Raw genomic sequence first — 27,333 nt, forward strand, 5'->3', positions numbered from 1 at the left:
TCATGTAAAATATACTGCATGTTCTCGACTTGTTACATTTATCTTTAAATTAAAAAAATTACCCCCTTAATATTGCGGCAGTTTTTTTCACCGTGGTATCGAAAATGGTATCGAGTAACGATATTTTTCAAGGTATCGTATCGAAGTTAGAAATTCCAGTATTGTGACAACACTACAACAGTCTATGAAAATGTCATATCATATACCTTCACATTCTGATGAACCCTTCTTGTGATGGCGCAGTGGATAAGACACATGCCTTTGGTGTGAGAGACCCGGGTTCGAATCCACTGTGAGACACCAATGTGTCCCTGAGCAAGACACTTAACCCCCTAGTTGCTCCAGAGGCGTGCGACCTCTGACATATATAGCAATTGTAAGTCGCTTTGGATAAAAGCGTCAGATAAATGAATAAATGTAAATATGAATCAATATGAAATAATATTGTGTAAGCTGCTCTGTTAATCAAAATTTAAAATGGTTAAAATGGTTAAATAAATAAACTGCCATTAGATATGACAGTTTAAGAATTGGTGTAGTTAAAATGTGAAAAACGGTTTGGAATGAGTGACGTGACAGGGCAGAGCAGCGGTGGTCACAGTGTTGCAGAGTGGTGTGATAGCGTGAGGGCCCAAGAGAGCGAGCAAGACCGGCAGACGGCATGAACAGAGCCCCTTTGTGCTGCTGCTTTGTGCAGAATGAACATTTAGCAACATATATGCAAATACCAATCCACATCACTCACATTCACACACAAACCCCCTAACCTGCTGTCTGGATGGGATCCAGATGATGGATCTGTTTTTAAAGGGGTCAGAACATTTCTTTTTCTTTTTTTTTAATTGGCTACATTTTCTATCTTCTTTCAGACTCTTGGAATTAAATAGGCTATTTTATGCTGTACTTTTATCCTCTTATCTAAATGACTTCTTTACATGTGAAATGAGTATTAACTTTAACTATGAATTGCAGGTTTGTTGTTGTGTCCAATCAAGGTTAGCAGAATAGCATATCCCATTTAGCCCCTGCTGGTATATGCTGCAACTACACAGTATGGCTGCGTGGAGTATCTTTCTCCACTGATGGCAAAAAATATTTATCTATTTGGACAAAATTACATAACATTTCAAAAGTCTAGTATGGGATCAGATTCCTGTCTAAAGTATTGCAGTCACGAATTAAGAAATAACAAGCGTGAGAATTTAAAAACGCAAGTAAAAATATATTGCACAAGATTTAAAATGAAAGCTAATTTTTCAGAATAGCAAACAATGATCACGGATCGAAAAATAATAAGCGTAAATCAAAAAATTAATAACGCATTTTTAAAAATAATAAGCATGAATCAACTTTAAACACATTTAAAATCACAAAATTTAAATATTAATGCAAAATTCTCACTTGGGCACCAAATCATGTTTTCCTTGGTTATATTTCTCTGTTTTCCTGCTCTCAGACATTTTCTGCTCATATTTTTAGTTTTTATATGCTTATGCTGTTTTTCCCTTCGCTCGTTTCCACGTTCTGCGCTTGCTTTTCTAAATGTTGCGGTTAGTTTCATGTAAATCAGGGCGGGTTTAAGCATCATCATTGGTCCACTAGTTTTTGATCGACAGCTCCTCCTCTAGCCAATCAGACGAAGAGGGGCTTTGACGTCACTCCAATGCGCCTCATTAGCTGCCGATGCTCAGTGTTGTTCACTTGTACAGGTGAAAATGGATTACTGTCAGCTGGGAAACATCTTTTCATACAGGACACTGTTATGTGTGTCTACCTGTCACTGCTGTACGCCTGCCTGGCGATCCGTTAACATTAAATGAATAAATTGATTAATTATGAATAAATTGATGTAATGTTTTTGCATTGACTAGGCTAGATTTGACTACTGATCAATGAAAGTGACAGTGGAGACAGTTATAGAGGCCAGGTGGATTTGATATACATAAACACAATATGCAACAAGCTACATAATTGCATAACACTATATATTTAAAACATTAATATGATAAAGTAGGGTTGGGCCGATCGACGATGCCATCGTCCTACACCGATGACTGATAGACATCACGATGTTGGGCCGGTGTTCTGACGATTTGTGCTACCCTGTCAGATTTTGCTTCCAGCATGATGTAGTGTGAGGCTTTATTAACGTGTACACCTACCCCAGCCCTAAACCTACCATTACAGTTGGATAAATACAGTGTTGATAGCATAATCTGAAAGGTATCATTATTTGTTAGAACACCTGCATCGTGATTCCCCCCCCCCCCCCCCCCCCCACCCCGCGCAATCCTCCGCATCCCAAGTTCGGAAGAAAATAAGGTGTGGGAACCCCTAAAGGGAATAAATACGAGATGAAGAAAAACTGTATTTCAATAGCCTACTTTCTCCCGCAGTTATATCATTGGGTAATTATACTATAAATTGCGGGCATCAGGGAGCCACTATTATGCCTGGCATTTTGAATGCACGATCGCTTTTTAGTTTCACTTTCACTTTCGAGATTCGCTATCGCGTATGGGGTGGTGATGGCGCAGTGGATAAGACACATGCCTTTGGTGTGAGAGACCCGGGTTCGAATCCACTGGGAGACACCAATGTGTCCCTGAGCAAGACACTTAACCCCTAGTTGCTCCAGAGGCGTGCGACCTCTGACATATATATATACATCATCCTCCGTTATTTCTCCTTACTCTGCCAACGGTTGCCTACAGTACATAAAATTTCACTTACCACATAAACAATCGTTATTTGTTTTCCGTGCCTCTTCCTCATGAGATATTGCTTAAATGTATGTCATTTTATGATCCAAGTAACACAAAATGTGATATTACAAAACCATCAAGCTTATCAACAATTACATATTGTACATGAAAGAAAAATCTGCAAAGCTGTTTACAAAAAAAAACAATGACAAAAAATGAGCTAAATATTGCCTACAGACAGTTAACAATTATGAGCAATATACAGCAAACTAAACAACTGTGACTGGGATGTATTACTCTTACTCATATTATCCTCTCCTAACAGTAATAACCATAAGACTTATTATCAGTCCGGTATGGGAGAGCCAGGCACACATAACCGTGACTTCGCGAGGCTGGTGCATATTGTGGCTGCTCGAATAAATACAGGTGAATAGAACCACGACGGGTCTCTAGGATGTCCTGTATGAAAAGATGTTTCCCAGCTGACAGAAATCCATTTTCACCTGTACAAGTGAACAACACTGAGCATCGGCAGCTAATGAGGCGCATTGGTGGACCAATGATGATGCTTAAACCCGCCCTGATTTACATGAAACTAAGCGCAACATTTAGAAAAGCAAGCGCAGAATGTGGAAACGAGCGAGGGGAAAAACAGCATAAGCATATAAAAAATTTAAAATATGAGCAGAAAATGTCTGAGAGCAGGAAAAACAGAGAAATATAACCAAGGAAAACATGATTTTGTGTGAGAATTTTGCATTAATGTTTAAATTTTGTGCAATATGATTTTAAATGTTTTAAAATTTGATTCATGCTTATTTTTAAAAAATGCGTGATTCATTTTTTGATTTACGCTTATTATTTTTCAATCCGTGACCATTGTTTGCTATTCTGAAAAATTAGCTTTCATTTTTAAATCTTGTGCAATATTTTTACTTGCATTTTATAACAAGCATGAAATTTTGTTTTCATGCTTGTTATTTTTTAATCCGTGACTGTAATACTTTAGACCAGAATCTGATCCCATAGTCTAGGATCAATACCATTTTTTTTTAAAGAAATTAGAAGAATACTTGTATTCAGCAATGATGCATTTAATTTATCAAAGGTCACAGTAAAAATATGCATGATGTTACAATTTTTATTCATCTGAGAATATTTTTTTTTTTTAGCACAACTGTTTTATATTGATAATTAATTAGTTAATTGATAATTATAAGAAATGTGTTTTGAGCACCAAATTAGCATATTAGTCTGGATAAATGGTTGCTGAAAATTCAGCTTTGTGATCACAGGAATAATTTGAAATATATACAAATAGAAAACAGCTATTTTAAAATGCAATAAAATATTACCGTTTTTACAATGTTTTTGTGATGGCAAAGGCTTGTGATGTTTTTGGTTTCTGGCTTTCTAATTTAAATCATTGTTTGTACCTTCTTCAAAAAGGTACAAAAGCTTTCTGTGGGTCTGTACCTTTTTGAAAGTTACACTTTTGTACCTAAAGGGTTCATACTGGTACCTCGTACTCTTCAAATTGGTACCTAAAATGTAGAAAAGTGTACTTTTTTTAAAAGGTGCTCCATCAGTGACAGCTTTTGTAACTTTTTTTTCTGAGAGTGTATATGTACGCATTTCTAATAATTTAGATTATTTATATTTTAGATGGATTTCCATTTGTAAATACAGTACAATTTTATTTTCAGCATTTTATTTTAGCCAGTTGGTTCTATTACAGCTTTGACATTTCCAGTGCAGATTAATCAAGTTTTTGTGACGCTGCTTAAGGCCAAAGTATACTTCACTTTTGATGCGTACGCCAGGGACAGTGCACATTGTGCAAATTTCTTTATCAGAATAGTACTGTGTACTGTACGCGCACCGCCGGATTTTTGCAACCACGCATAAATTGTACGCGCTGGTTGCACATGCGCATTTAACTCTCTTGCAGTAATTAGTTGTGGGGGTATCAATTCAGATAGCCGAAGAAAAACTGCATAAACGGAACAAACCGGAATGCGAGTTAGCTACAGCGATAATGGAGGCCTACATAGACGAGAGATTGTGCAAATAGGTTAGAAAATATCCTGAAGTGTAGCATGAAAGAATACAAAGATATTTATATGGGTTTTAACTCGTGGCGAGAGATTGCGTCAACATTGGCCCCATTAGGCCAGGAGAGGAATTGCAATTTGGCGCAAAGAGCATGCATTGAACGTCTGTGTACGCATACGAGTCAAATGAAGTATACTTTGCAAGGCTGTGCGTACGACTGTACGTAAAAAAGAAGTATGCTTTGGCCTTTCATTTTCTATTTTTCTGCTGTATTCACTGTTTGTGTCTGTGTACAAGGGAAAAAGATGCGGGTGTCTTATTGCAAGAGTGAAAATGGCTAAAGTGTGTCTACCCCTTCCCCAATAACCAATGTGGCGTGACGTAAGGTGTGTGTGTGTGCTTTTGCTTGCATGTGCCATGTGCTGCGTGAATGCGCTGTGTTAGTAAAACCGGTCTGTGTGTGTGCGCATCCGCCTCTTTGTGTGAGTGCGTGCCTGTGTGTGGCCAACTTGCTTGGCTGCTTCCTGACCCTGCGTCTGTGAGGTTTATATAACTGGGCCGGTCTGTCAGGCAGAGCCTCCAACCAGCACTGTAACCTGACACCTGATCACCTCCCGGTGTATGTCTGAGTGCTTGTGCCCCCCATCTGTGTGTGGAAGTGTCTTGCACCCATTTTCCTTCACCTAGTTCAGTTCGGTATGCATGTGCATTCGTTTCTATTGTCTGCCACTAGCTGACTGCCACAGACGGACATTCTCTCATTCAACCAGTCTGACAGCTCCGTTTCTCCCTAGAGCACTGATCTAAGGTCAGCATCGAATGACGGGTGACGTCAGGTTCACTGATCTGGGGAGGGACATGAGGGGTTAAAGGTAAACAGGAAGGGTTTCTGGTAGCATTTCTATAGATAGGCGGTCTTTGCTGTGCAGCGGAAGGGGGGGGAGGACAGGAAAGGAAGAGGGAGGACGTAGAGAGAGGGAGGGGTTAGCCGAGTCATAAGAAAAAAAAAAAAGCATGTGGGAAGTTTGCCAGGCCAAACTACACAGTAGGTCTCAATCTCAAGCCCTTTTTTACTTTGTTGTTCTCACTTTGCATGTATTTGTAAGTGTGTGGTGTATGTGTGGCATTCACCTCAGTCTGGAGATTTACACGCTTGGACTTTGGGATCAGAGACTGTGTGTGTGTGTGTGTGTGTCTTTGCGCTAGCCGGCCATTTTCTCAGCTCACATGAGGGGGGCTTAGAGGAATGTCAGGAGTTCAGGGCGATGACACTGTCTGATCTCCTGCTGGATCTTTTTAACCCTTTACACACACACGCAGGACACACGGGGAGATTAACAGGTGTGGGATGTCATCTTTGAGCTGGAAAATGCTTGTTTCAGCTTTCTAGCGCTGTAGTGTTTGCAGTTTGGAGGAGAAGTATTTGATTTGGTTACTGTTTGTTTATTAGTTTTTGACCTGGAGATGGTTTTTGGTTTCTGATTGGCTGGAGGTTCGGGCTGCAGGTTTCTGATTGGTCAGTAGGTAAACAGGACCCTCAGGTAAAAGTCATGGCAGTTCATCAGTTGAGCTACCGTTGCCTGGCTTTGTTTACAGAAAGAAAATTGCTTTTGTTTCACAACCATGTTCTCCTTAAAAATCCAAAGTGCCGAGAGAAATTAAATGCATTTTCTTTAATCGTTTACACTTTTTTTGCTCACTTTCATTAAATTGGTGAAAAAAAGAAAGATTTTACAGTATAAGCGGTATGTCATGGAATTTGGGAAATTTTGGATGAATAAATCAAAAGTCGGGCTGCACCATTAAATTGCAGTATGGACTAGTGTCTATTAATATTAAAGTGCAAAAAGACTGCTATTTAAATATAAAGTCTGCATGTTCTGTGTGAATGAGTCTTCACATGCTCAAGCATATGTGATGCTTATGGTGTTTTCTGTCTGCCATCTCTTATGAGAACACTGCACATAAATTTCTCACATCTCTAGAGCTACTCTAAAAGCTCATTTCATGAGCATTTCACTGTTTCATTTGATAAAAAAATGATCCTATACACACAGACTCTCTGTCTTCATGATAGCTCATCAAAATATATGTTTGGCTTGATTTGAAGTAATTGTAACAGATGTTACTATTGTACAGTAGACTTTACTTCTCATAGTAATAATAATAATGATGATAATACTATTAAATAGTCATAATACTGCTACTACTACTACTAATAATACAATTATTGAAACTTTATGGAATATCACAATTTTCTTCCATATTTTAATATTATCAGCAAATGTAGGTTGTGCTACACTGTTGGTCAGAAACTAGAAGGAATTATTACATTTTAATTTGATTACAATTTATAATAGTTGTTTTATGCCTTCATTTGGTTAGCACTGTTCCAGAAAAAAACATAAAATTACTGAACAAATTAAACATTTCATACTATTGTAAAAATTGTAATAAATTATTTAATGTTAATGTTTTATGAATGCAGTTGATTAAACATGCTTTTGATATGCTCTATTTACTAACTTTTACTAATTACTAACATTTATTTTAACCATTAAAATAAAATTTGAGAAACTTTTTTTTTTTTTAATGCATGTTTTAGATACAAGGGTAGGTGGGGGGGGGCTAAAAAGTGTAGAACACAGGTTTCAATTATGGCTCTCCCAACTTTTTTCTTTGGTCACTAGGGGTGGGAGAAAAAAATCGATTCACCTAACTATAGTGATTCTTTTTAAAAATCGATTGGTTTATCTCAGAATCTATTTATATTTAATTATTTAAATTTCCTAAGAGGTGGTGGGGAGAAGTTACCGCTTTTATTCCAACAGCGGGTGAAATGTATAGGTGTGTTCGACTTGAAGCAGCACCGTGCAGTGCACCGTGCACGATCAGTGTATGACATCAAAGTACGATTCGAAAGCATTCGAGCGATTCGAAAGCATGCGGAGCCGTCTGCTCTCTGTAGCTCTCGGGGTGCTTTGATGTCCTACACTGATCGTTCTGCGTTCGCAGTGCCGCTGCATTAGATGTCGTATACATGTCAAGTCTGAAGGCTAAAAAAATGCGACTCGTGTCCGAGCCCATCTCTGCCTTGGGTTGCATCAGACACATTTTGTTTGCATTTATTTTTGTCTTATATTAAGTGTCCTGATATACATAATGTTATGCATAAATACCATTTTAAAGGATAATAAAATGTTCACTGTATAAGGAATAATTTTTGTGATTATTTATATAACATTATTACATATTCTATAAAGCTTGAAGCATCAGAATCGGCATCGTATCGGCCAATCACCATGACAAGAAATCGGTACGCTGTATCGGCTGCAAAAATCCTGATCTGAGCATCCTTAGTCTAAACACTTTGGATTTTACTCACTGCTGGGAAGACTTGACTAAACATGTTTTACAACACGCTATGCAAAGTAACATAGCACTTTATTTTATTTCAGAAAGTATTTTTTCTACTCATTTTGTTGAACATTGGACCATTATATTCATGTGCAAGTTCAGGGTTCTGGTGCTTGAAAGTTTCATGGTTCAATGTACTTTAAAATATACAATGTTTATGTGTATGCTCCTGAAATAAAAGTTCAGAAAGATGGTGATGCATTGTTTTGTTAATATGACTCATCATATAGGCTACAGTCTCGGTACAGAACGGTATGATCAAGTATTTTCCATTGTCTGGTCTTTAATAAGCAAACAAAAATCACAATAAATTCTTATATGGAATCGCAATAGTCAATTATCGCAATATACAGTGGTGTGAAAAAGTGTTGGCCCCCTTCCTGATTTTTTTTTATTTTTATTTTTTTGCATGTTTGTCACACTTTAATGTTTCAGATCATCAAACAAATTTAAATATTAATCAAAGATAACACAAGTAAACACAACATGCAGTTTTTGAATTAAGCTTTTTTTTATTATGAAGGGAAAACTAAATCCAAACCCACATGGCCCTGTGTGAAAAAGTGCTTGCCCCCTAAACCTAATAACTGGTTGGGCCACCCTTAGCTGCAACAACTGCAATCAAGCGTTTGCGATAACTTGCAATGAGTCTGTTACAGCGCTGTAGAGGAATTTTGGCCCACTCATCTTGGCAGAATTGTTGTAATTCAGCCACATTGGAGGCTTTTCGAGCATGAATCACCTTTTTAAGGTCATGCCACAGCATCTCAATAGGATTCAAGTCAGGACTTTGACTAGGCCACTACAAAGTCTTCATTTTGTTTTTCTTCAGCCATTCAGAGGTGGAGTTGCTGGTGTGTTTTGGATCATTGTCCTGCTGCAGAACCCAAGTTCACTTCAGTTTGAGGTCACGAACAGATGGCCAGACATTGTCCTTCAGGATTTTTTTGGTAGACAGCTGAATTCATGGTTCCATTTATCACAGCAAGTCTTCCAGGTCCTGAAGCAGACCATCACACTACCACCAGCATATTTTACTGTTGGTATGATGTTCTTTTTCTGAAATGCTGTGTTACTTTTACGCCAGATGTAATGGGACACACACCTTCCAAAAAGTTCAACTTTTGTCTCGTCAGTCCACAGAGTATTTTCCCAAAAGTCTAGATCATCATGATTATCATGAAGAGTCCCAAGCATACAGGTTTCTCATCTGTATTTGTATGTGTGTGTTTTGATTAAAAAAGAATTTGCATTTTTGTGAATGGTGTTCAGATGGTGTTAAATGTGTTTGAGTGATGTTTGCATGTGTGTCTGACGGCATGTTTTGTGTTCTCTGTCTTTCCCTTTTGCTCTAAATAATGAAAGAAGTGTAAAGGACTAGTGGAGGTTTCCCTCTGAGTGCTCGTTTTCTCTTTCACCTGCCTATCTGGGTTCCTCATGGCCTCATCTAGCTGTCTGTATGTGTTGTTCTATCTATTGTTCTATCTGTCATTCTGTTGATCATTATCTAATATTTTAAACACATATTGAAGAAAGTGGTCTGTTATTGTCAGATACTGATCATAAAATAGTTAAACACTGTGCAATAAATTGGTCTAGCCTAATTCATACTTGGAGGGTGTGTTTAAAAAAAAAAAAATGTTTATATATAAATAACCCTTCAGTGAGCATAGAGTGGTGTAGACTGAGACTGGGGGTTGATGGTAATCCTCTGAGGCAGATTAGGTCACCCAATCAAACTCTGAACCTGTGCTACCCACACACATGAGCACTAGATTCCAGTATACGTTATGTTGGGGAAGTCACAGCAGTCTTCATGATTAGTCATGCATATTTACTTTATGTAATAGTTAGAACCTTGAAAAGGTGGTTTACCCAAAAGTGAAAATTCCATCATTTTCTTACCCTCATGTTGTTACGAGTGAATGTAGATATACATTCACATTGTGTTTGAGCATGCCTGCATCATTGTACCACAATACTGAATGTATATTCTCATTTGTGAGTGTATGTGCATTGTGTTTTGTGGTGTGTGTGTTTTAGAGGGGTTTGGTGTGTTCTGTATGGGTCATTAATAGCCGTTGTGTTTAATGGGTTCAGGAAACCTCAGGCCTTCCCTCATTAATACTCTCTCTCTCCCTCCATCCCTCCAGCTCTATCTGCCGTACTCCACATTAGTCTGCAGTCTAGTCCTAATTATGGACTCTAAACTCTCTCTCTGGTCCTGACAGTGTAATTCATTTTCACCTAAGCAGGACACAGATTTTAGGTTGTGGCCAGGGATATCATTACAGTGTTAGACTGTAAGAGCTCTAGATGAAAGTGACACCTTTGTGTGTGAAAGTGTGATATTTAATAAGGTTTCGAAGAAAGTGCTTTTATGAGAAACTGTTAAACACACAGAGGATGTTCATTATCAATAGCAAAAGGAACTGGATGTTAAGTATATTTGTAATTTTTTCTTGACTGTGCGAAAGTTGTCTCCATGACGCTGGGGTTTTGTGGGTGTTTGTTAGGGTGTTGCTATGTAAATGCCACGGTGTTCTGAGTATTTTTTTAGCATGTTGCTACCTGGGTTTGAGGGAATAATGGGTACCGAAACCCCATATTATATAGACCCCGGGGCAAAATTATGAAATGATTGGATGAACATTATATGGTCCTGAGACTTCCGCAGAAGATAGACCACTTTAATTATTGACTGCTATCAGAATGTGAAGAAAATTTCAACCAATATGAGAAAAATGTTTCTGGAAAAATTTAATTGGCTTTAATTAGTGACGATGGCAGAGAGAAATTGTCAGAAGTCTAATTACACATTAGCTGTTAGAGTAACCCAATTATATTTTCAATTTTGGCTTTGAAGTATCATGAAAAGATATTTGAGGTAAACGACTATCCTTAGTTTGAGGGGAATGCTTATTGGTCCAATTTAAAATGGCACGCCACATGATATTTTGGCGATTAGATGTTTCCTCAAGTCCCTTCAATGTACAACCATTCAAAAGTTTGGGGTCGGCAAGATGAAAAAATAGAGAGATAAAACTTTTATATAAATTATTAATTTTATTAATCAAGGAAGCATTACATTTATCAAAACTATATAACATTAAAAATTGTTGATCAGATTTAAAATGTTCAAGATGCTGTTCTTTTGAATTCTCAATTCATCACAGAATCCTGAAAAAAATGTATCATGTTTTCCACAAAAATATTTAGCAGCACAACTAGGGATACACTGATTTGAAAATTTTGGCTGATACCGATAACCGATCATTCTTTATATTTGAAAGCCGATAACCGATATGTTGGCCTATAAGTCTAAATCCAAATTTTAATATAATTTTTGAGAGCCTGATTACAAAAAGGTCTCATCATTAAAAGCCATGTCCCAAACACCTCAACATAAGCAGCCTAATTTGAAGAGTGTACGTTTTAAAAAATAATTTTACACTCTTTTTACCAGATTTCCTCATAAAAAAAGTATTACACATAAATAATAAAATGTATAAATAATGGAAACAACTCAATGGACATCATTACTTGCGTGTAAAGAATCAAAATGCATGCGCCATAAATCAGTAAACTGGAATAGCCTCTGCATGGACAATAAAGAAATTATTTTAATTACTAAACCATATTGTTGATGAAAATGATAAGAGAAAAATAAAATTGGTGCTTATTAATAATGCATCAATAATTTTGAAGAAGTAACAAATGAATACCTCTGTTTTTATTGCTGTTGGGGCTGCATGCACTGTAGCTGAAGAGCTGAATGAACACCAGTAAACTGAAGCGCTTGTTACTGGGTTTAGTTTATTTCATATATTTATGCAGAGACAATGGACAACAAAAGTGTTGTGCTAGAGTTAGCTATAAAGGTCATTTGCATCTGCAGCATCTGCCGCTGCCGCCTCTCGCTTGCTTAGTCGGGGACACTTCATTTTTCCATCTTTACATTTACATTTATTCATTTAGCTGACGCTTTTATCCAAAGCGACTTACAATTGCTATATATGTCAGAGGTCTCTGGAGCAAACAAGGGGTTAAGTGTCTTGCTCAGGGACACATTGGTGTCTCACAGTGGATTCGAACCCGGGTCTCTCACACCAAAGGCATGTGTCTTATCCACTGCGCCATCACCACCCCCATCTTTCTGCTGCTCTAACTGAAAAAGCTGATTGTCCAAAAACAGTTTTCTTAAATTTAGTTGAATAGTCACCTCTAACTGATGACCTAGTCTGCCTGATATTGTCCTTACAGAAAGTCGCACGTTGTTTAAGAGGTGGTGGTGCAAGATCATGAAACAAACACACATCAGCAAAAAAATAAATAATTGTCAAATAAGTTAAAACTTTTAATAATATTGCAGTAATGATAACTCCTTGGCTTTTTAGCAAAAAAAAATCCCAGCTTGTTTATAAATGGTATAATGGTTTTAACATAGTTAATGAGGCTATTTGAGAATCAGATATTTATAGAACATAAACACAAAATGACAACTTGTATATGCACTAAAAAGATGGATATACACAAGTTATCATGAACTAAGTTATGCACTAGTCAGATGTGTAACTCTTGAGTTCTTGGCTCTTCCCTTAACAACGCGTTGAAACATGGCAAATAAACCCCAAATAATTCACAACTTTTTATTACGTAGTGTTGTCTTTTATAATGATATATATATATATATATATATATATGTGTATATATGACAGTCCCAGTTGTAGTTATTAATGTTGTGCATTGCTGTTCAAGCTACTCGCGCTGAAGCTGAAGACCTGAATGAACACCAGTTAACTAAACTGTAGTGCTTTGCTAGCAGCTTGTTTAACTCAAGAAATTGCATCCTATGAGACTATTTATACTACATAATACAGGATATAATAATAACAACTTATTGATAAGTATTTCTTGACAATCAAATGAGTATACTTCAGAAATTAAATCTAATGTGACACTGAAGACTGCAATAATGGCTGTTATTAAAACTGCAATAAAACAGTTATCTTAAAATAAATAATATATATATTTCACAATTTTATTGTTTTTGACCAAATAAATGAAAAAAAAAAATCAACTTTTTTTTTTTTTTTTTTTTTTTTTTTTTTTTAGGGAAAAAAATACAAACTGTTTAATAATGACAGAAATCTGCTGAGCTGTTTGAACCTTTCTGCATGCACTGATAAGATGATGAAATTTTAGTCTTCATGTGACCGCTTGGATATCTGGAATAGTTACAGGCACTAAAACAAAGGAATCGGTTATATTCCAGGATGCTGTAGCAGCTCCTACCTTGTTAAAAGGAGCACAATTTGTCAAGATTGCACTGTACAGATCAAGAAGTTCACATTCATTTCAGTGTCTTTCTTCCATGGTGGCTTAAGCATTTGCCACACACAGGCTTGAAATATCCTTGAAGATATCCACCTATTATAGGAGGTCTGAAAGTGGGCGGGTTTGTAAATAACAGGGCTCGCAAAATTTCTAAATCCCTGGTAAAAACATTTTCAATAAACAAATATCAACGAATATTAAGGAAAGAGTTTTATTTTACTATTTACAAGGTATCTGCAGAATTCTTAAAACTATTTAAGGCAATTTGAAAAAGTATTTCTTAGACAGTTTTAAATACGTTAAATGGTATAAGGCCTTAAAAACTCTTTTAGTTTAGTCGTATCAAATTTAAGGACCCGTGGGAGCAATGTTCCCTCTAATTTTTTTTCTTGCTGAGCAAAACTTCTCTATTGGGCGGACATTTCGGGCACCTGAGCAAACGCATTCTTTATACCAGACCTGTACAGCATGCACACAAATAAAGTGTGTAACTTTTAACTTTTAATGTGCTGTTTTTATATTTGATTTGACCCTTGATGGAACTAAATGATGTACAGTTTAGGTTACCTGAGAAAACATTTTTACTGAACAATACACTGCAGCTCAAAGTTTGGATCAATACATTTTTTTTAAAGAAGTTTCTTATGCTCATCAAGGCTGTATCTATTTGATAAAAAATACTGAATATTATTTCACAAAATAATATTGTGAAATATTATTGCAATTTAAAATAAATGTGTTCTATTTTAATAGACTTTAAAATGTAATTAATTCCTGTGAAGCAAAGCAGTATTTTCAGAGTCACATGATCCTTTAGAAGTCATTTTAATATGCTGATATTTAATCAATGTTGGAAACAGTTGTACTGCTTTATTTTATTTTTTATACTGTATTTTTTGGGACCTGTGATATTTAAAAAAAGAAAAATAAAGTTAAAAAGAACAGCGTTTAGTCAAAATAGAGATTTTGTTACAATACAAACTGTTCAAACGTTTGGGGTCAGAAATGTTTTTCTTTCTTTTTTAAAGATACTTTAAAAAAGTTTAAAGAAAGTTCAATAAACTTTATTCAGCAAGGATGTGTTAAATGGATAAAATTGATAGTAAAGACTTCTATTGTTAGAAAATATTTCTATTTTGAATAAATGCTGTTCTTTTTAAACTTTTTATTAATCAAAGAATCAAAGAAAAAAGTAACACAGGTTCCAAAAAAATATTAAGCAGCACAACAGTTTGAACACTGATAATAAATCAGCATATTAGAATGATTTCTGAAGGATCATGGGACACTGAAGACTGGAGTAATGATGCTGAACATTCAGCTTTGATCTCAGGAATAAATGCTGTTTTATAGTATAGGTATTACAATAGGAAACCAATATTAGAAATTGCAATAATATTTCACTATATCACTGTTTATTTCTGTATTTTTTAAATGAATACAGCCTTGATGAGCAAGAGACTCAAAACAAGGTCAATTATTTATCAGGTTTATAATATAGCCCTAACATAATATATTATCAAAACAAAACTATTTAAACTGATAGAATAGAATAGAAACTGAAGCAAAACTTAAGCTGAGATCTGTAATTTAAATATAAAAAAATGTGAACCTATGAATTCTTCTATACCAGTACAGTTTGTACAATACTGTTGTGTGTGACTGAACATGTTTCAGAGTTTTGTTACCGTTCTTTGCCCATCCTCCACTATTTCCAGCACTTAATCAAGCCACTCTTCTTTAATACGAGGACGTTTTATTTCACATGTCATTGCGTTTGCGTTGTCTCTCGTGTTGAGCGCATCGCAACCATTGAAGTATTCAGTTTCTACAGCGACTCATTTGGTGCATATCGTTCTCTTTCTATGAAACCTGTAAACCGCATTCACCGGCTCTAACTCTGTCGTGACATCAGCTCTATAGCGGTTTGCCAGAGCATTGCTATTCTTTCCCTTTTACTGGCGGCATTCAATCAAATGGCTTCCCAACTCATTTTTGTGTGCGCGAGGCACATTATTTCTTCTGCGCGGCCGCGGTGGAAGAGGAGCAGCTTAGAGGGAACACTGTGTGGAAGCCCTGTATTTAAGGTAGCCCGTCGAGCAGGGCAGTGATACATTTTGGTAGCCCGACTGGAAAACACAATAGCCCCGGGACGTTGGGCTAGCGATTTTGCGAGCCCTGAATAAGTTGCGCAGATGGAGAACTGAAGGAATGGAGCTCTCTCTCTCTCTCTCTCTCTCTCTCTCTCTCTCTCCCGCTCTCTTATGCGGAGCTGAACTCCTCCCAATATCTTGGTGCTGCTATTTCATCTCATTTACATATTAACCGTTTGGTTGCCATAGTGTAGAGGTGGTTTGTGCTATGTTTTCCTCCTTACAGTGTACAAGCACACTCTTTTCTTTGCTTTCTCTGTCACTCATATGTTCTTCATCTTAGGATATTCTCTCTTGAAGGCATGTCCATGTGCAAGTAGGAGTTACACAGAAAAATAAAATAAAAAACAAATTTCAAAAAATTCTATATAACCTTGTCAAAAAGCTTTTAGGAATGTAGAAATATAATTTTTACATTACCACATCCTCTTCACAACTTGCAAGCATATTCAAAGTGTGTGTATATCTGGTATTCCCTACATTTTGGGGTCCCCTCAAGTCTAGTAATACCAGTAAACTCTGAGCTTGTGGGGACATTTTTGGTCCCCATGAGAAAACAAAAATCATACAGAATATAAATCATACAGAATCAGACCTGCCAACCTGTACGCATTTTGACCTCAAAGTACGCAGGTACGATTTGTCACTTTCAACTACACAAAAACCTGGTGACGCCTTTTGTGCAGCACAAACCAATCAAGCAACAGCAATGAAAGAGCACTTCGACCAATCAGAGCGCTGGGTTCATTCCCCATCTAGCAAGTGGGATGATTGACAGATGCGTAGACCTATCATTAAAGAGAGACTGCAAATAGACAGCAAAACAAAATCCCGCTCGGTCTCGTACCTTTTTTACTCCCGCCGTCTGATTTCTTAAAAGAGGACAGTACACATGGTACTTACAACTAAGGTAAACGGGTTGGGTTGGATGTGGAAAGTTAAAATATTGAGTTGAGTTAACTTAATCCTCTGTAGTCGACGTGATCGCATTGATATTCTAGACGAACTGTGAACAGAATAAAAGCACACATTCATATTCAGTCAGATCTGCTGCGGTTTATTTGTGTTCATATAGCTGCACTCACTGAACAGCGTCCTAATATTAGGGCTTTTAGCCCTAAAAAGTGCATGTACTTGGATAAATACTGATATATTTGCACTAGAGCTTCGTCCGTGTCTAATAAACCTTTAAAAAAGTCTTACCGGAACATTCACATCTGTGTTCAGCTGCTGACACAAGAGTTACCGTGTTTGGGTAACAGCTTCACAAACAGTCTTTTCAACTACACAGTAGTATTTCTGTATTACAGTCATTCATAAGTTAATAGTTCAGATATAAACACTGATGTTTATGGTAGCGATCAAAATAGACCTTTTGAAAGTTAACTGGTGCTTCAAATAACATTTGTGTCGATTGCATTGTTTCGCCACTAGGTCGCAAAGTGACTTAATGTGTTTGTGATTGAATCAAGAGATTCGTTTAAAAACGCTGATTCATCCAGTAAAGAAACGAGTCACACATTAAATCATTCATTCAAACCACTTTTTCATCATTTTAATATGAACTAAATATATTATAAATACATATTAATTTAAATGTTTAATAATTAGTTCAAATTAAACACTTTCAAATAGACTGCAGCAATGATATTTTGTCACACATTATTTAGTTTTTTTCGTGGGAGAATCGTGATCTCTGTTTGAGACAAAAATTGTGATTCTCAATTTATCCAGAATCGTGCAGGTGTCGTATGTGACTGAGTGCAGACCTTTGGGAAATATCTAACATGAATGACGTTATCCTAACACTACATAATTTTCAAGCTAGTTTGCCTTTTCACCAGGCATTTAAGTTGGCAAAGTAGTGTAAAGTTACCTGCTCGGTGACAGAAAAGTGTGTGTTTTTTCATGGCTTGCAGCTAAACAAAAAAAAAAACATGACATCAGATGAGGACACTGACAGGGAGGGAGAGAGCAGCAGACCTAAAAAGAAACCAAAAAGAGTCCTTGCCTCACAGCAGTTCCTCACAAAATATCAGGATATGATATACACCCCCCCCCCCATCACACAAGTGGTACTCCAAAAAAAATGCCAAAGGTTGGCAGGTCTGCAGAATGAAGCTTTTTTTAAATCTAAATATCTAAAATATAAAGTTTTGTGTGAGGAGGGTAGATTTAGGGGTAGAATAAGGGGATAGAAAATACAGATTCTACAGTAATAAAACAATTACACCTATGCAATGTCACCATAAAACATGAGTGTGTGTGACAATAGTGCTGTCAATGACTGAATAATTAGAAATGGCACAAGTTTTTAATTTTTATTTATTTAAAAAAAGTTATTTCTATACAATTTATTTTTATTATATTATTTATTTTGGCATATGTTAATTTGTATACATTTTCAATTATTTATGTATTTTTATGTAAGTAGATGATCATATAAGGTGTTTATTGAGGTTTTTGAGTTGCTTCCACCAGGCCAAACTTCAAGGCCTTGTTATCTGTCTCTTTTTTTTTTTTTTTTCTCTCTGTCTCTGTTTTATCTCTCTCTCTCTGTCATACAAAGCCTGTTTGTACTGCGCGCAAAACATTTTATTGTTGCTAGCATACTGCTGGAAGAGGAGTGTGCACATGCGCCAGCAGAGACACAGCTATACTATGTGCCACCTAGTGAGAAGGAGTGTTTTCAGATGACTTTCAGTTCGCATGTATTGTCCTGTCTTAATTTAACCTTGCAGAAGTTGATCTTACTCCAGTCTCAAGGCTCAGCCTAACCACAGCTAATCTCTCTGCTACTCCATAAGATTCTTAAACTAAGATGACCCAGTTTTGTGCGTGATTTCAGTTGATAGTCATAACACCCATGTGGTTATATGCCTCACATATTATTTGGGGTGTCATAAATGCACGTTCTTCCTCCTCCCTTTTTTTCATAGTGCAGTTCATTTTTGCTGCATGTGTATGTGTGGGCTCAAGAGGTTTGTTGCAGTGCACGTGCACAGTTGCATATGGCCAATGTGTCACACTTTGAGAAAGTCAGGGCATGACCTCATTTCCCTTGAGGATCTGTTGTCACTTCCTGTGAGTCTATCCAGGCAGCAGCACATGAACTCATGCCACCTGCCCCTCTTCTGTATGTGTGTGTGTGTGTGTGTGTGTGTGTTCAAACCTGATGATTGAATTGCTGACATGATTATGACATTTCAAATTATAATTGTGATTTATTTTACCTGTTTAGGTCAAAACATGTTGTTTTGACACAAATTAGCTGTTGAATTATATGTGTAGGTGTATTCATTTCCTTAAACACTTGCTGTTGTGCATTTTGTGCCTGGCAAGTAGAGAGATTCAGTATTTTTGGGGTTAAGTTGTGAAAGTTAATGCAATAACAGCTAGCACCCTCTGCTGGATCTCCTGTTTCACAATGAGCTAAAGAGAGAGAGAGTGAGTGAGCGAGAGAGAGAGAGAGAGAGAGAAAAAAAGAGTCCGGATTTTAACGACATCTCTAATATTCATGCTGATGCGTTTTGCTGCTTTGTGCTTTCATTTCTCTCCGCTTCGTCCGCGTCTCCTGCTCGCCGCACACACCCCAGCCTGAGAGAGGGGAGGGGAATGAGGGAAAAGGAAGGAAAAAAAACAAGTGGAAATAAGGAAAACAAGCTACAGAGCGTCCTACTGAGCCAGTACAAAAAACCTTTTGTGTTAGCAATCCTACCTTCGTCTGGGATGTGAAAGGAGGAAGAGGAACGAGAAGTCTTGTCGGTCTATGCGCGTGTGTGTACATAGGAGAGGACGAGAAAACGACGGCCGGGAGAGATCGAGCACAGTTGTTCTCGGACGGACGGTCGGAGGGAATCGATGAGAAAGTCAGCGAGAGAGGAAGGGAAAAGAATAGACTGAGCGCAGCAGAATGAGAGAATCCCGGACCAGCGTGGCTGCTTCGTCTGTCTCTTCCTCATTCCCTCGTTTTCCGTGAAGCCTGGCCAGGGGAGGAGGAGGAGGTGAACAGGGCTTCTTCAGCCACGGACCTGCCGGGGGAGGGAGGGAGAAAGGGAAAGTGAGAGAGAGAAGGGAGGAGGGAGCGAGAGAGAGAGAGAGAGAGAGAGAGAGAAAAAACGGCGAAAGGGCAAGACTTTTGTTGGCGGTTGGAGAGAGGGAAGAGGGGGGAAAGAAGAAAAGAAAAAACATGTCTACGGTGAACAGGCCGAGAGGACGGGTGAGTGAGTGAGCGAGCAAGCGCGTGTGTGTTTGTGTGTGGGGGGTGGAGAGAGGTGGAGGTGGAGGAGGAGGAGGGAAGGGTGGGGGAGGGGGCCAGCAGGAGCAGGAACTGAACAGCTACAGGCTCATGCGGCAGGCTACACAATCGCCGCCATCTTGTGCTAACTGCTTCTCTCCATTTCTTATTCTTTCACTTGTGTGCTAACAGTGAATGCGGTGTTATCTTGCACTTGACTCCGTGTTCTCTGGCTCTGTCTGTTCTTCTTCCTGTTTCGTTTCTTTCGCTCACCGAGGCGCAGTGCCACATGTGTGCATCAGGCATTGTGTGGCAGCGCCGCGTGCACGTTTCTGTTTCAGCATAGTTTCATTCTAAGCGGAGACATTGATGACCTGAGCGTGGAGAGGGATTGAAATCGCTGCGGTGCTGGCAGCCTGTAATTTCAGTTATTTATAGATGTTACATAGCTGCAGTGCTCACGCTTGCTGCATTTTCCCCTCTCTCTCTCTCTCGCTCACGTCATATTCTCTCTATTACTCATTTTCTCACATATGCTCTCCCGCCTTCCCCCTATAGCTTTTCTCCATTCCTGCTGATTTACCCCTTCACGCCTCGAATGGATTAGTGTGAATATTTCACGAGAGCTCGCTCTGCTCTCCGGCTCATGTTTAGCCACCAAATGAGTTAGTGTTTATAACCCACCCCCACTCTCTTTTCTTTTGTTTCATTCTTTCCAGCTAATTCCCTTTATTTAGCCATCAGGAAAGCGCAGGCCGGGTGATCCGATTTTATGTCTGTCTCGTTTTTGGAGTCAACAAAGCTTTATTGGCATGACTGGAACATCGCTCTGGCCGTGTGTCATATTTATAAAGAGCGAGCGTGCAACGTAAAACCTAATAAAGTAAAAGATAATATCTTTCTCCTTTTTGATGGGTTCAAACTCATTTTAGCTGCTTTCCGAGTGAGAAAGAGAACAAGAAATGGAGGAAAAAGGGAGATTGCATGTCAGCGAAACAGGCATGAATAATAAAAGTTGACATGTCTCGGCCTGCTATATGATCGTGCTGTGAATTATACATGACTGTCTTTTTATTTCATGGGGTGAGGGGTGGATAATGTGAAAAGACGGGCTCTCAAGTTGAAGATTTTGTCTTTTGACCTTTGATCAGTGTGTGATGTCATTCTGATGAACTGTGACTTATTAACGACCCTATACCTTATGTTTACTAATGATATCTCTCATGTTCAGATGATTAAACCAGTAAAAAAAAATGTGAATATGTGTGTGTGTGCAGGCCCAGTGGTGTGCTGCGTTTGCCTGTGCAGTCAGCCAAACCATTCCTTTATCTTCCCCTATAGCTGGTTGGCCACGTGAATGGATAGCAGTGAATATTATGAAACCAGGCATTAGGAACATTGATGATGCAGCAGTTCAAAGATGGAGGATTTCCCATGTTGTCATCCAGTATGTGTGGGTGGACTCAGGCACACCGTGCTGCACTGCTTGAGCAACAATCAGATGGGATCTCCGAGGATTTTTATCTTGGACCTCCTCTTACGTTTAGTCTGCTGGCAAGGTCATGAAGTAACTAGTGTGCTTATTAAATTCTCAACCAGTATTGAGCTGGGTAAATAATGGCCCCAAACACTTGAACGGTATTTGAGTTGATGTAAGCAACCTAACAGGCTTCATTGAAATAGGTGTTGTGAGAATTCACACCTGTCTCAGTATCAGCCCTAGACTCTGTAACAGCAAAAAAGAATCAGGGGAGTAAGATGTTTAAGCCAATCAGTAAGCTAGCCAATTATAAATGTTCTTTGCCTGTCAACAAAGTATGTAATTAATTTTTTGCCCACCAGGCAAAATGGTTGGCAAAATTCCCAATTTAACCTGCCACTGTGATTTGGGGAAAACAAATGCACAAAGACCGATTAAAGGGGAGCATTTCTTTTTGCATGAACAATCTCTGGTCTCTTTTGTGCCATTTTAATTAAAATCGGCATGAAATTAAAATCTATTTTCTGAATGAACGTAGTGATCTTATTATATTAGCCATTTATACATGCATAATTTTTTTTGATATAACTGAAAAGACAGACTTCTCCCTGTTGATGCATGATGGACTTCTCTGACCATTTAGTCCACCTAAATAGAGTCCGTTTTCTTACAATCGATTGCAAGCCCACATTCCTGCATTTAATCATCAAAACCAATGAATAAAACCAAGTCCTCGCTCGTTTTTTTAATTTATTTTTTTATGATAATTGGACTTTTTGCACTTGGATGTGCATCACAAAACAGAATAAAATATGAACAATATGCATGTAAAATCTGTCTCTACTTGCATTACATTATGAATTTAACATCTGTTAACTTTCCATTTACACTGTCGTCTTACACTTTTTTTTTTTTAAAGCCCAGTTTAGATTTGACTAATGATAACAACAAATAGTAGACACAGGTTTTTGAAATCAGACATCAACTTTGCGTAGATGAGCAAAATTAGCCGCCACTGTGTGTAAAACTACCAGCATTTGTATGGTGGTGGCTGTTAACTTCATACCCCGCCTGTGAATGATTTTGCATATTCTGGTTTGTTGGCATCTCTTTGGAGGTCTGTGCTTTAGAGTGAAGTTCTTGTGCTTGAAGTTAGCTTACAGAACCTTTTTAATCATATGTGCAGAGTAACTGTTTCACTGTACTGACTTTGTCCTCTTAATAAGAAACCTATTAAAGTATTTACATCCACTCGAGTCCAAGTTTTCTAGGTCATGACTAGAGGAGTAATTTTATGGCTGTTGAATTCAGCTCGTCGTTCTGTTTCTAGTCCAATAGTGCTCTTACATTGACCGTCAGACTAGTCTACATGGCTTCATGGTATCTTAAATTGTGCATTGTTCATCATGGGTTTAGCATATGGAATTACCGAATCCTGAAATAGAAGCCTATCTGTCGGCTTCTTGTACAGTCCTGCCTACACAATTCTAGATGGAGCCAGTCCTATGGAGAACATTGATATCTTGTTTGGGTGGTAATATCTTTCTTTTTCTCTCTTCTCACAGCCTCCTAAGAACACTAATGGTCCTAACAGCCAGCCGCGGGTACTCAGCCCACCAGTGAAGAGCAGCTCCTCTTCTTCCTCTTCATCATCCTCGTACATATCCGTGTCAGAGAAGCGGGCACAGAAGCGACAGCAGCAGGAACAGCAGATGGAGTCACCCCTTTCGGACGATAAACAACAGAAGGCCAATCGAATCATCTCAGAGGCCATCGCCAAAGCACGAGAGAGGGGAGAGAAAAATATTCCGCGCGTCATGAGTCCAGAAAGCTTCCCGTCTTCTTCGTCGCAGCACCGCAGTCACAGGGCCGGTTCTTCCAAGTCCAGAGGCAAGAATAAGAGTTCCAAGAAGGCCCGGATTGTGACGTCATCAAAGTCCAAACAAAAGGCTCAAATTGGGTAAGACCGCTGTAACATTCTCCCCAAGCTGAAGGATGAGTGACATTTTGTCTCTTTGATGTTTTGATCATGGAGTGGGAGGAAAAGGGTTGTACAGCTCTTTCTGTCATGATCTGTGATGACTTCTATTCTTCCAAGATCTCTGTGACTTCACCTGCATGTTGTTAGCCATGCAGTTAATCACTGCAAGTTTTCCTGTTTACAGATGTGGTCTTAACATGTGTTTGTGTATTAAGTCTAAATCTGATGATGAGTTCTCATTGATCGTGAGGAGCATTGACTCTTATGTTAAACTGCTACTTCAAGCTAACAGCATTTAATGAAGCAATAAGGTAGAAGAGGCTGTGCAATATTGTGAATATTGTCAAAAGTAAAGGCCATTGTTAGGCATGCAGTTTCTAATTTTTAAGAGCATTTGTGAACATTCGACTAAAGCAGAAATGCCTCAACTTTTAAGTATGAAGAGCCTAAAATTATAGACAATATATTTCAGTGCAAAAATTTTGTGTCAGCCATTTCTTTTTCCTTAAAGCACATTGCGATTTATGTGAAACTAGAGCAAATTCACTCCAGGCTAGTGCATAAACTTGTATGCAAATGTTGAGTTTATGTGCATATCAAGTGCTTCCCATCAGGTTTTCTTGAGTGCAACTTTTGCCAGCAATAGTCTCTGACAAGTGTTATATATATATATATAGAGAGAGAGAGAGAGAGGGAGGGCTGGGTATCGAGTTCGATACTTTTTAGGCACCGACCGAATTGCCTCGATACCACCGAGTATCGAAAAACGTCTTGTCGTTCGGTACCAAATTTCGATACCTAAGGGGTTAATCTCATCACCGTCAGTGAGCCAATAATCCTGCAGCACTAGGTGTGTTTGACTAGAAGTGGCGCGGCGCTGATAGATCAGTGTTTCACATCCGCGAGAGCGTTTCGAAAGCGCACGGGGAGCAGTCTGCTCTCTATATCGCGCGGTTTGTTTATTATACACAGACTGAAGCTCGCGTAACGCTCGCGGTGATTTCAGCGTCTGCCGCCTAACTAAATGAGGACATAAACACATGAACAACATCTCCAGAACTGCTGTGAGAGTCAATTAATGAGCATTTTACCGTTTGATTCGAGTAAAACTTGCGTCATATCATTTACACACAGAACTGTAAAGGTATTCCCGGAAACCTGTCAAAATAAAAGTTCTGTTTAACTTGGAAGACACTGCGGCAGAAATATATTAATATTGTTCAGCGGACAGTACATACTGCTACTACTAGGATACTATTAAAATTATTAAAACTTTATTATTATTATTTTTTTTTAATTATCACACAACAGTTATTCCATTTTTTTATTTTAATAGTAAACCCCCTTTGTTTGCCAAAATAAATAAACTTTGAATTTCAATCATTTAAAGAAATTAAATTAATGTTTTGTCTTCATTTGAAAACCAGATACAGAACACAGAATTTCTGAGGAAAAATAAAACCTTTCATTAGGCTATTTTAAGAATAAATTTAAATAAACTAAGTTGTTTTTATGCATTCAAATAATTAGACATACTACACCAGAATTTAATAACAATAAAACGTGGTGAAAGAAAATAAAACACCCACTTATGAAAGTGGATGAAGATATTAAATTTCTTGAAGTCTTTAACAACCTAGAAATGATGATGTGTTTTAAAATGAACACGCACTAATGTAAACGTAGCCTAACAGATGTGTAAACTGAAAACAATTTGAACTTTATTAAAATTATTTATTTATTGTGTTGGATATATTTTGTTCCTTTGTGCAGTGGCTCAGGAGATGAGGCTTTGAGTCTGTATAAATATCAACATTAAAAAATAGTTTTTTGAGATAATGTAATCTTATTAAAACTGATTTCATAAAACTGGTATCGAAAAAAGTATCGTTCAAGAACCGGTATCGAACTCAAGGTATCGGTACCGGTATCGAAAATTTTTGAACGATACCCAGCCCTATATATATATATCCAAAGACTTCCTAACAGCTGAGGACAGAATCATCCGAATGTGACTGAATGAAAATGTATCTGTAAATATCTAAATGAAACTCTGACACCTTAATACTTCCTGAACTGAGTTTTACAGAGCATTTGGATTTGCTTGCCATATTTGCAGTGCTACAATTTTGTATTAAAAAAAAAAAAAAAAAAAAAATTATATATATATTTTCTCCAGAAATGTTGGAGATTTGAGTACTGAAGAGTAACATGGGGACAATTTTAAAGTCATATTTTTTTATCCAATTTTTTGTCAAATCCCCTCAATATGATGCAAAGAACTACCTTTCTAAAACACAAAGATTAGGCTATACTAGGATTATCAGAAAAATAAGTGTTATATTATAAAGTTATATTATCGTCATGTTTTTAAAAAGTATTATTTTTTCATTATCTGAAAAGTGTTATTTCAAAATAATGTTCATACTAAATACTGATATTTTCTCTGAAAATTAAAATACACCTTGGTACCCCTTGAGGCCTTCTGGGGGTCCCTGGACCTTAGTTTGAAAATCCCTGATCTGAAGGTTGAATGGAAAAATTATCAGCCTTTTTTGTGACCCACAAAGATGGCAAAGGAACAAATCTGGTGTTCTCCCTTTTTTGTTGTGGTTAATGATTCCTTTATGTACTTCACATGTAACAGCAGTGCTCACACAGAAAGCCTATTCTGGTGAAGGTGAATAGATCATAAGTCTGAATCAAACATGCAGAGCTTTATGACATCATGATGTCATCTGATCTGCATTAACGGAGGACTGAATGGAAGAATGTGACATGAGATTTCTAGATCATGCGCATTATGTGTAGGCCTCTGCAAACTTTATGCCACTAAATATCATCTCAAGCTCTACGATTGAGTCTAGATGCTGCTTTGTTCTTAGAAAGGCTGTGTGCTCTCTTTAGTCTCTTATGGTCCATTGGTAAGATTATGAAGCTAGCATGAAAATGTTTAACATTCCTGCTGTGCTTGTAAAAGCAGTGTGTTGAATTTCTTCTGTGACTTGTTCATCGTGCTTAATGGATTAGCAGTCTGACTGACCCAAATACTTCAGCAGTAAAGGCAAGACAAACAGGACATGTGTATGTTCAGTCTCAACGCCTCATTGGGTGATTTTTTTTTTTTTTTCTTGTTTAACACCGTTTATTGTCTCATGTTGTATAGATTGCAATATTTACCACATCTGACAGAAGAAAGCAGACGTTGATTGCTTTTAAAATGCTGGTTTGCAGACACTCCAGAATGAGAGAGACATGTTTGTATATTGATGTGGTAATAGGCTAAGTGGTCTCCTTCTCCCTGTAAAGTACTCAAAGTTACCTGTCTGGTTTGGCAAGATTTTATTGAGCGCGTTTTGCTCTGTTAATGTTGTGAACAGGATCTTGTCACCTATCATTACTCTGCTGGCACTCTAAGGTACGTTGTTGCCTCTCTGCTATAAGAGGCTGGTATTTATTAATGGTTGAGTGTTATGTTGTAGCTAGTGGTGTCATGACCAAACGCAAAGACCACAGTTAAATGAATAACAGTGTCGGGAATAACAAGTGTAAGTGTTGACGATCAGCTGAGGAAGATGTATAGACCCTGTCCCAAATGCTGGATGATTGACAACAAAAGCCAGGATAGACCTTTCTGCCACTAGTCAGCAAGGTCGGTCACACTTTATTTTAAGGTGTAATTTTTGCTCTATAAACTCCTAATTTGCTGCTTATTAATAGTTAGTAAGGTAGTTGTTAAGTTTAGGTATTGATTAGGGATGTAGAATATGGTCATGCAGAATATGTACTTTATAAGTACTAGCCTTATAAACAGCCAATATGTTAATAATAGGCATGCTAATAAGCCGTTAGTTAATAATGAGAACTGGTGTACTAAAGTTTTACCGCAAGGTCATAGCTTGCAAAATTATTTATAATTTATAGACTGAACATTGCTTTTTAATTAAAAATCAGTAGGCCTACTT

At 37.7% G+C, this 27,333-nt stretch overlaps 1 protein-coding gene across 7 annotated transcripts in view; it reads left to right on the forward strand.

Moving 5' to 3' along the window:
- LOC306871333 (chromodomain-helicase-DNA-binding protein 9-like) overlaps positions 1 to 27,333 on the forward strand; it is an 83,641-nt gene that overhangs the window by 17,664 nt on the left and 38,644 nt on the right. For 6 of the 7 annotated variants that reach the window (XM_079419166.1, XM_079419167.1, XM_079419168.1 and 3 more), the window contains one exon: positions 22,953 to 23,347. In XM_079419166.1, the coding sequence (XP_079275292.1) occupies positions 22,953 to 23,347 (395 nt within the window). Of the gene's footprint in view, positions 1 to 19,269; positions 19,890 to 22,952; positions 23,348 to 27,333 lie in introns of those variants that run through there. The other variant, XM_079419172.1, reaches the window with a different exon arrangement.

The sequence above is a fragment of the Barbus barbus genome (genome assembly GCF_936440315.1).
Source record: "Barbus barbus genome assembly, chromosome: 1".
Lineage (NCBI taxonomy): Eukaryota > Metazoa > Chordata > Actinopteri > Cypriniformes > Cyprinidae > Barbus > Barbus barbus.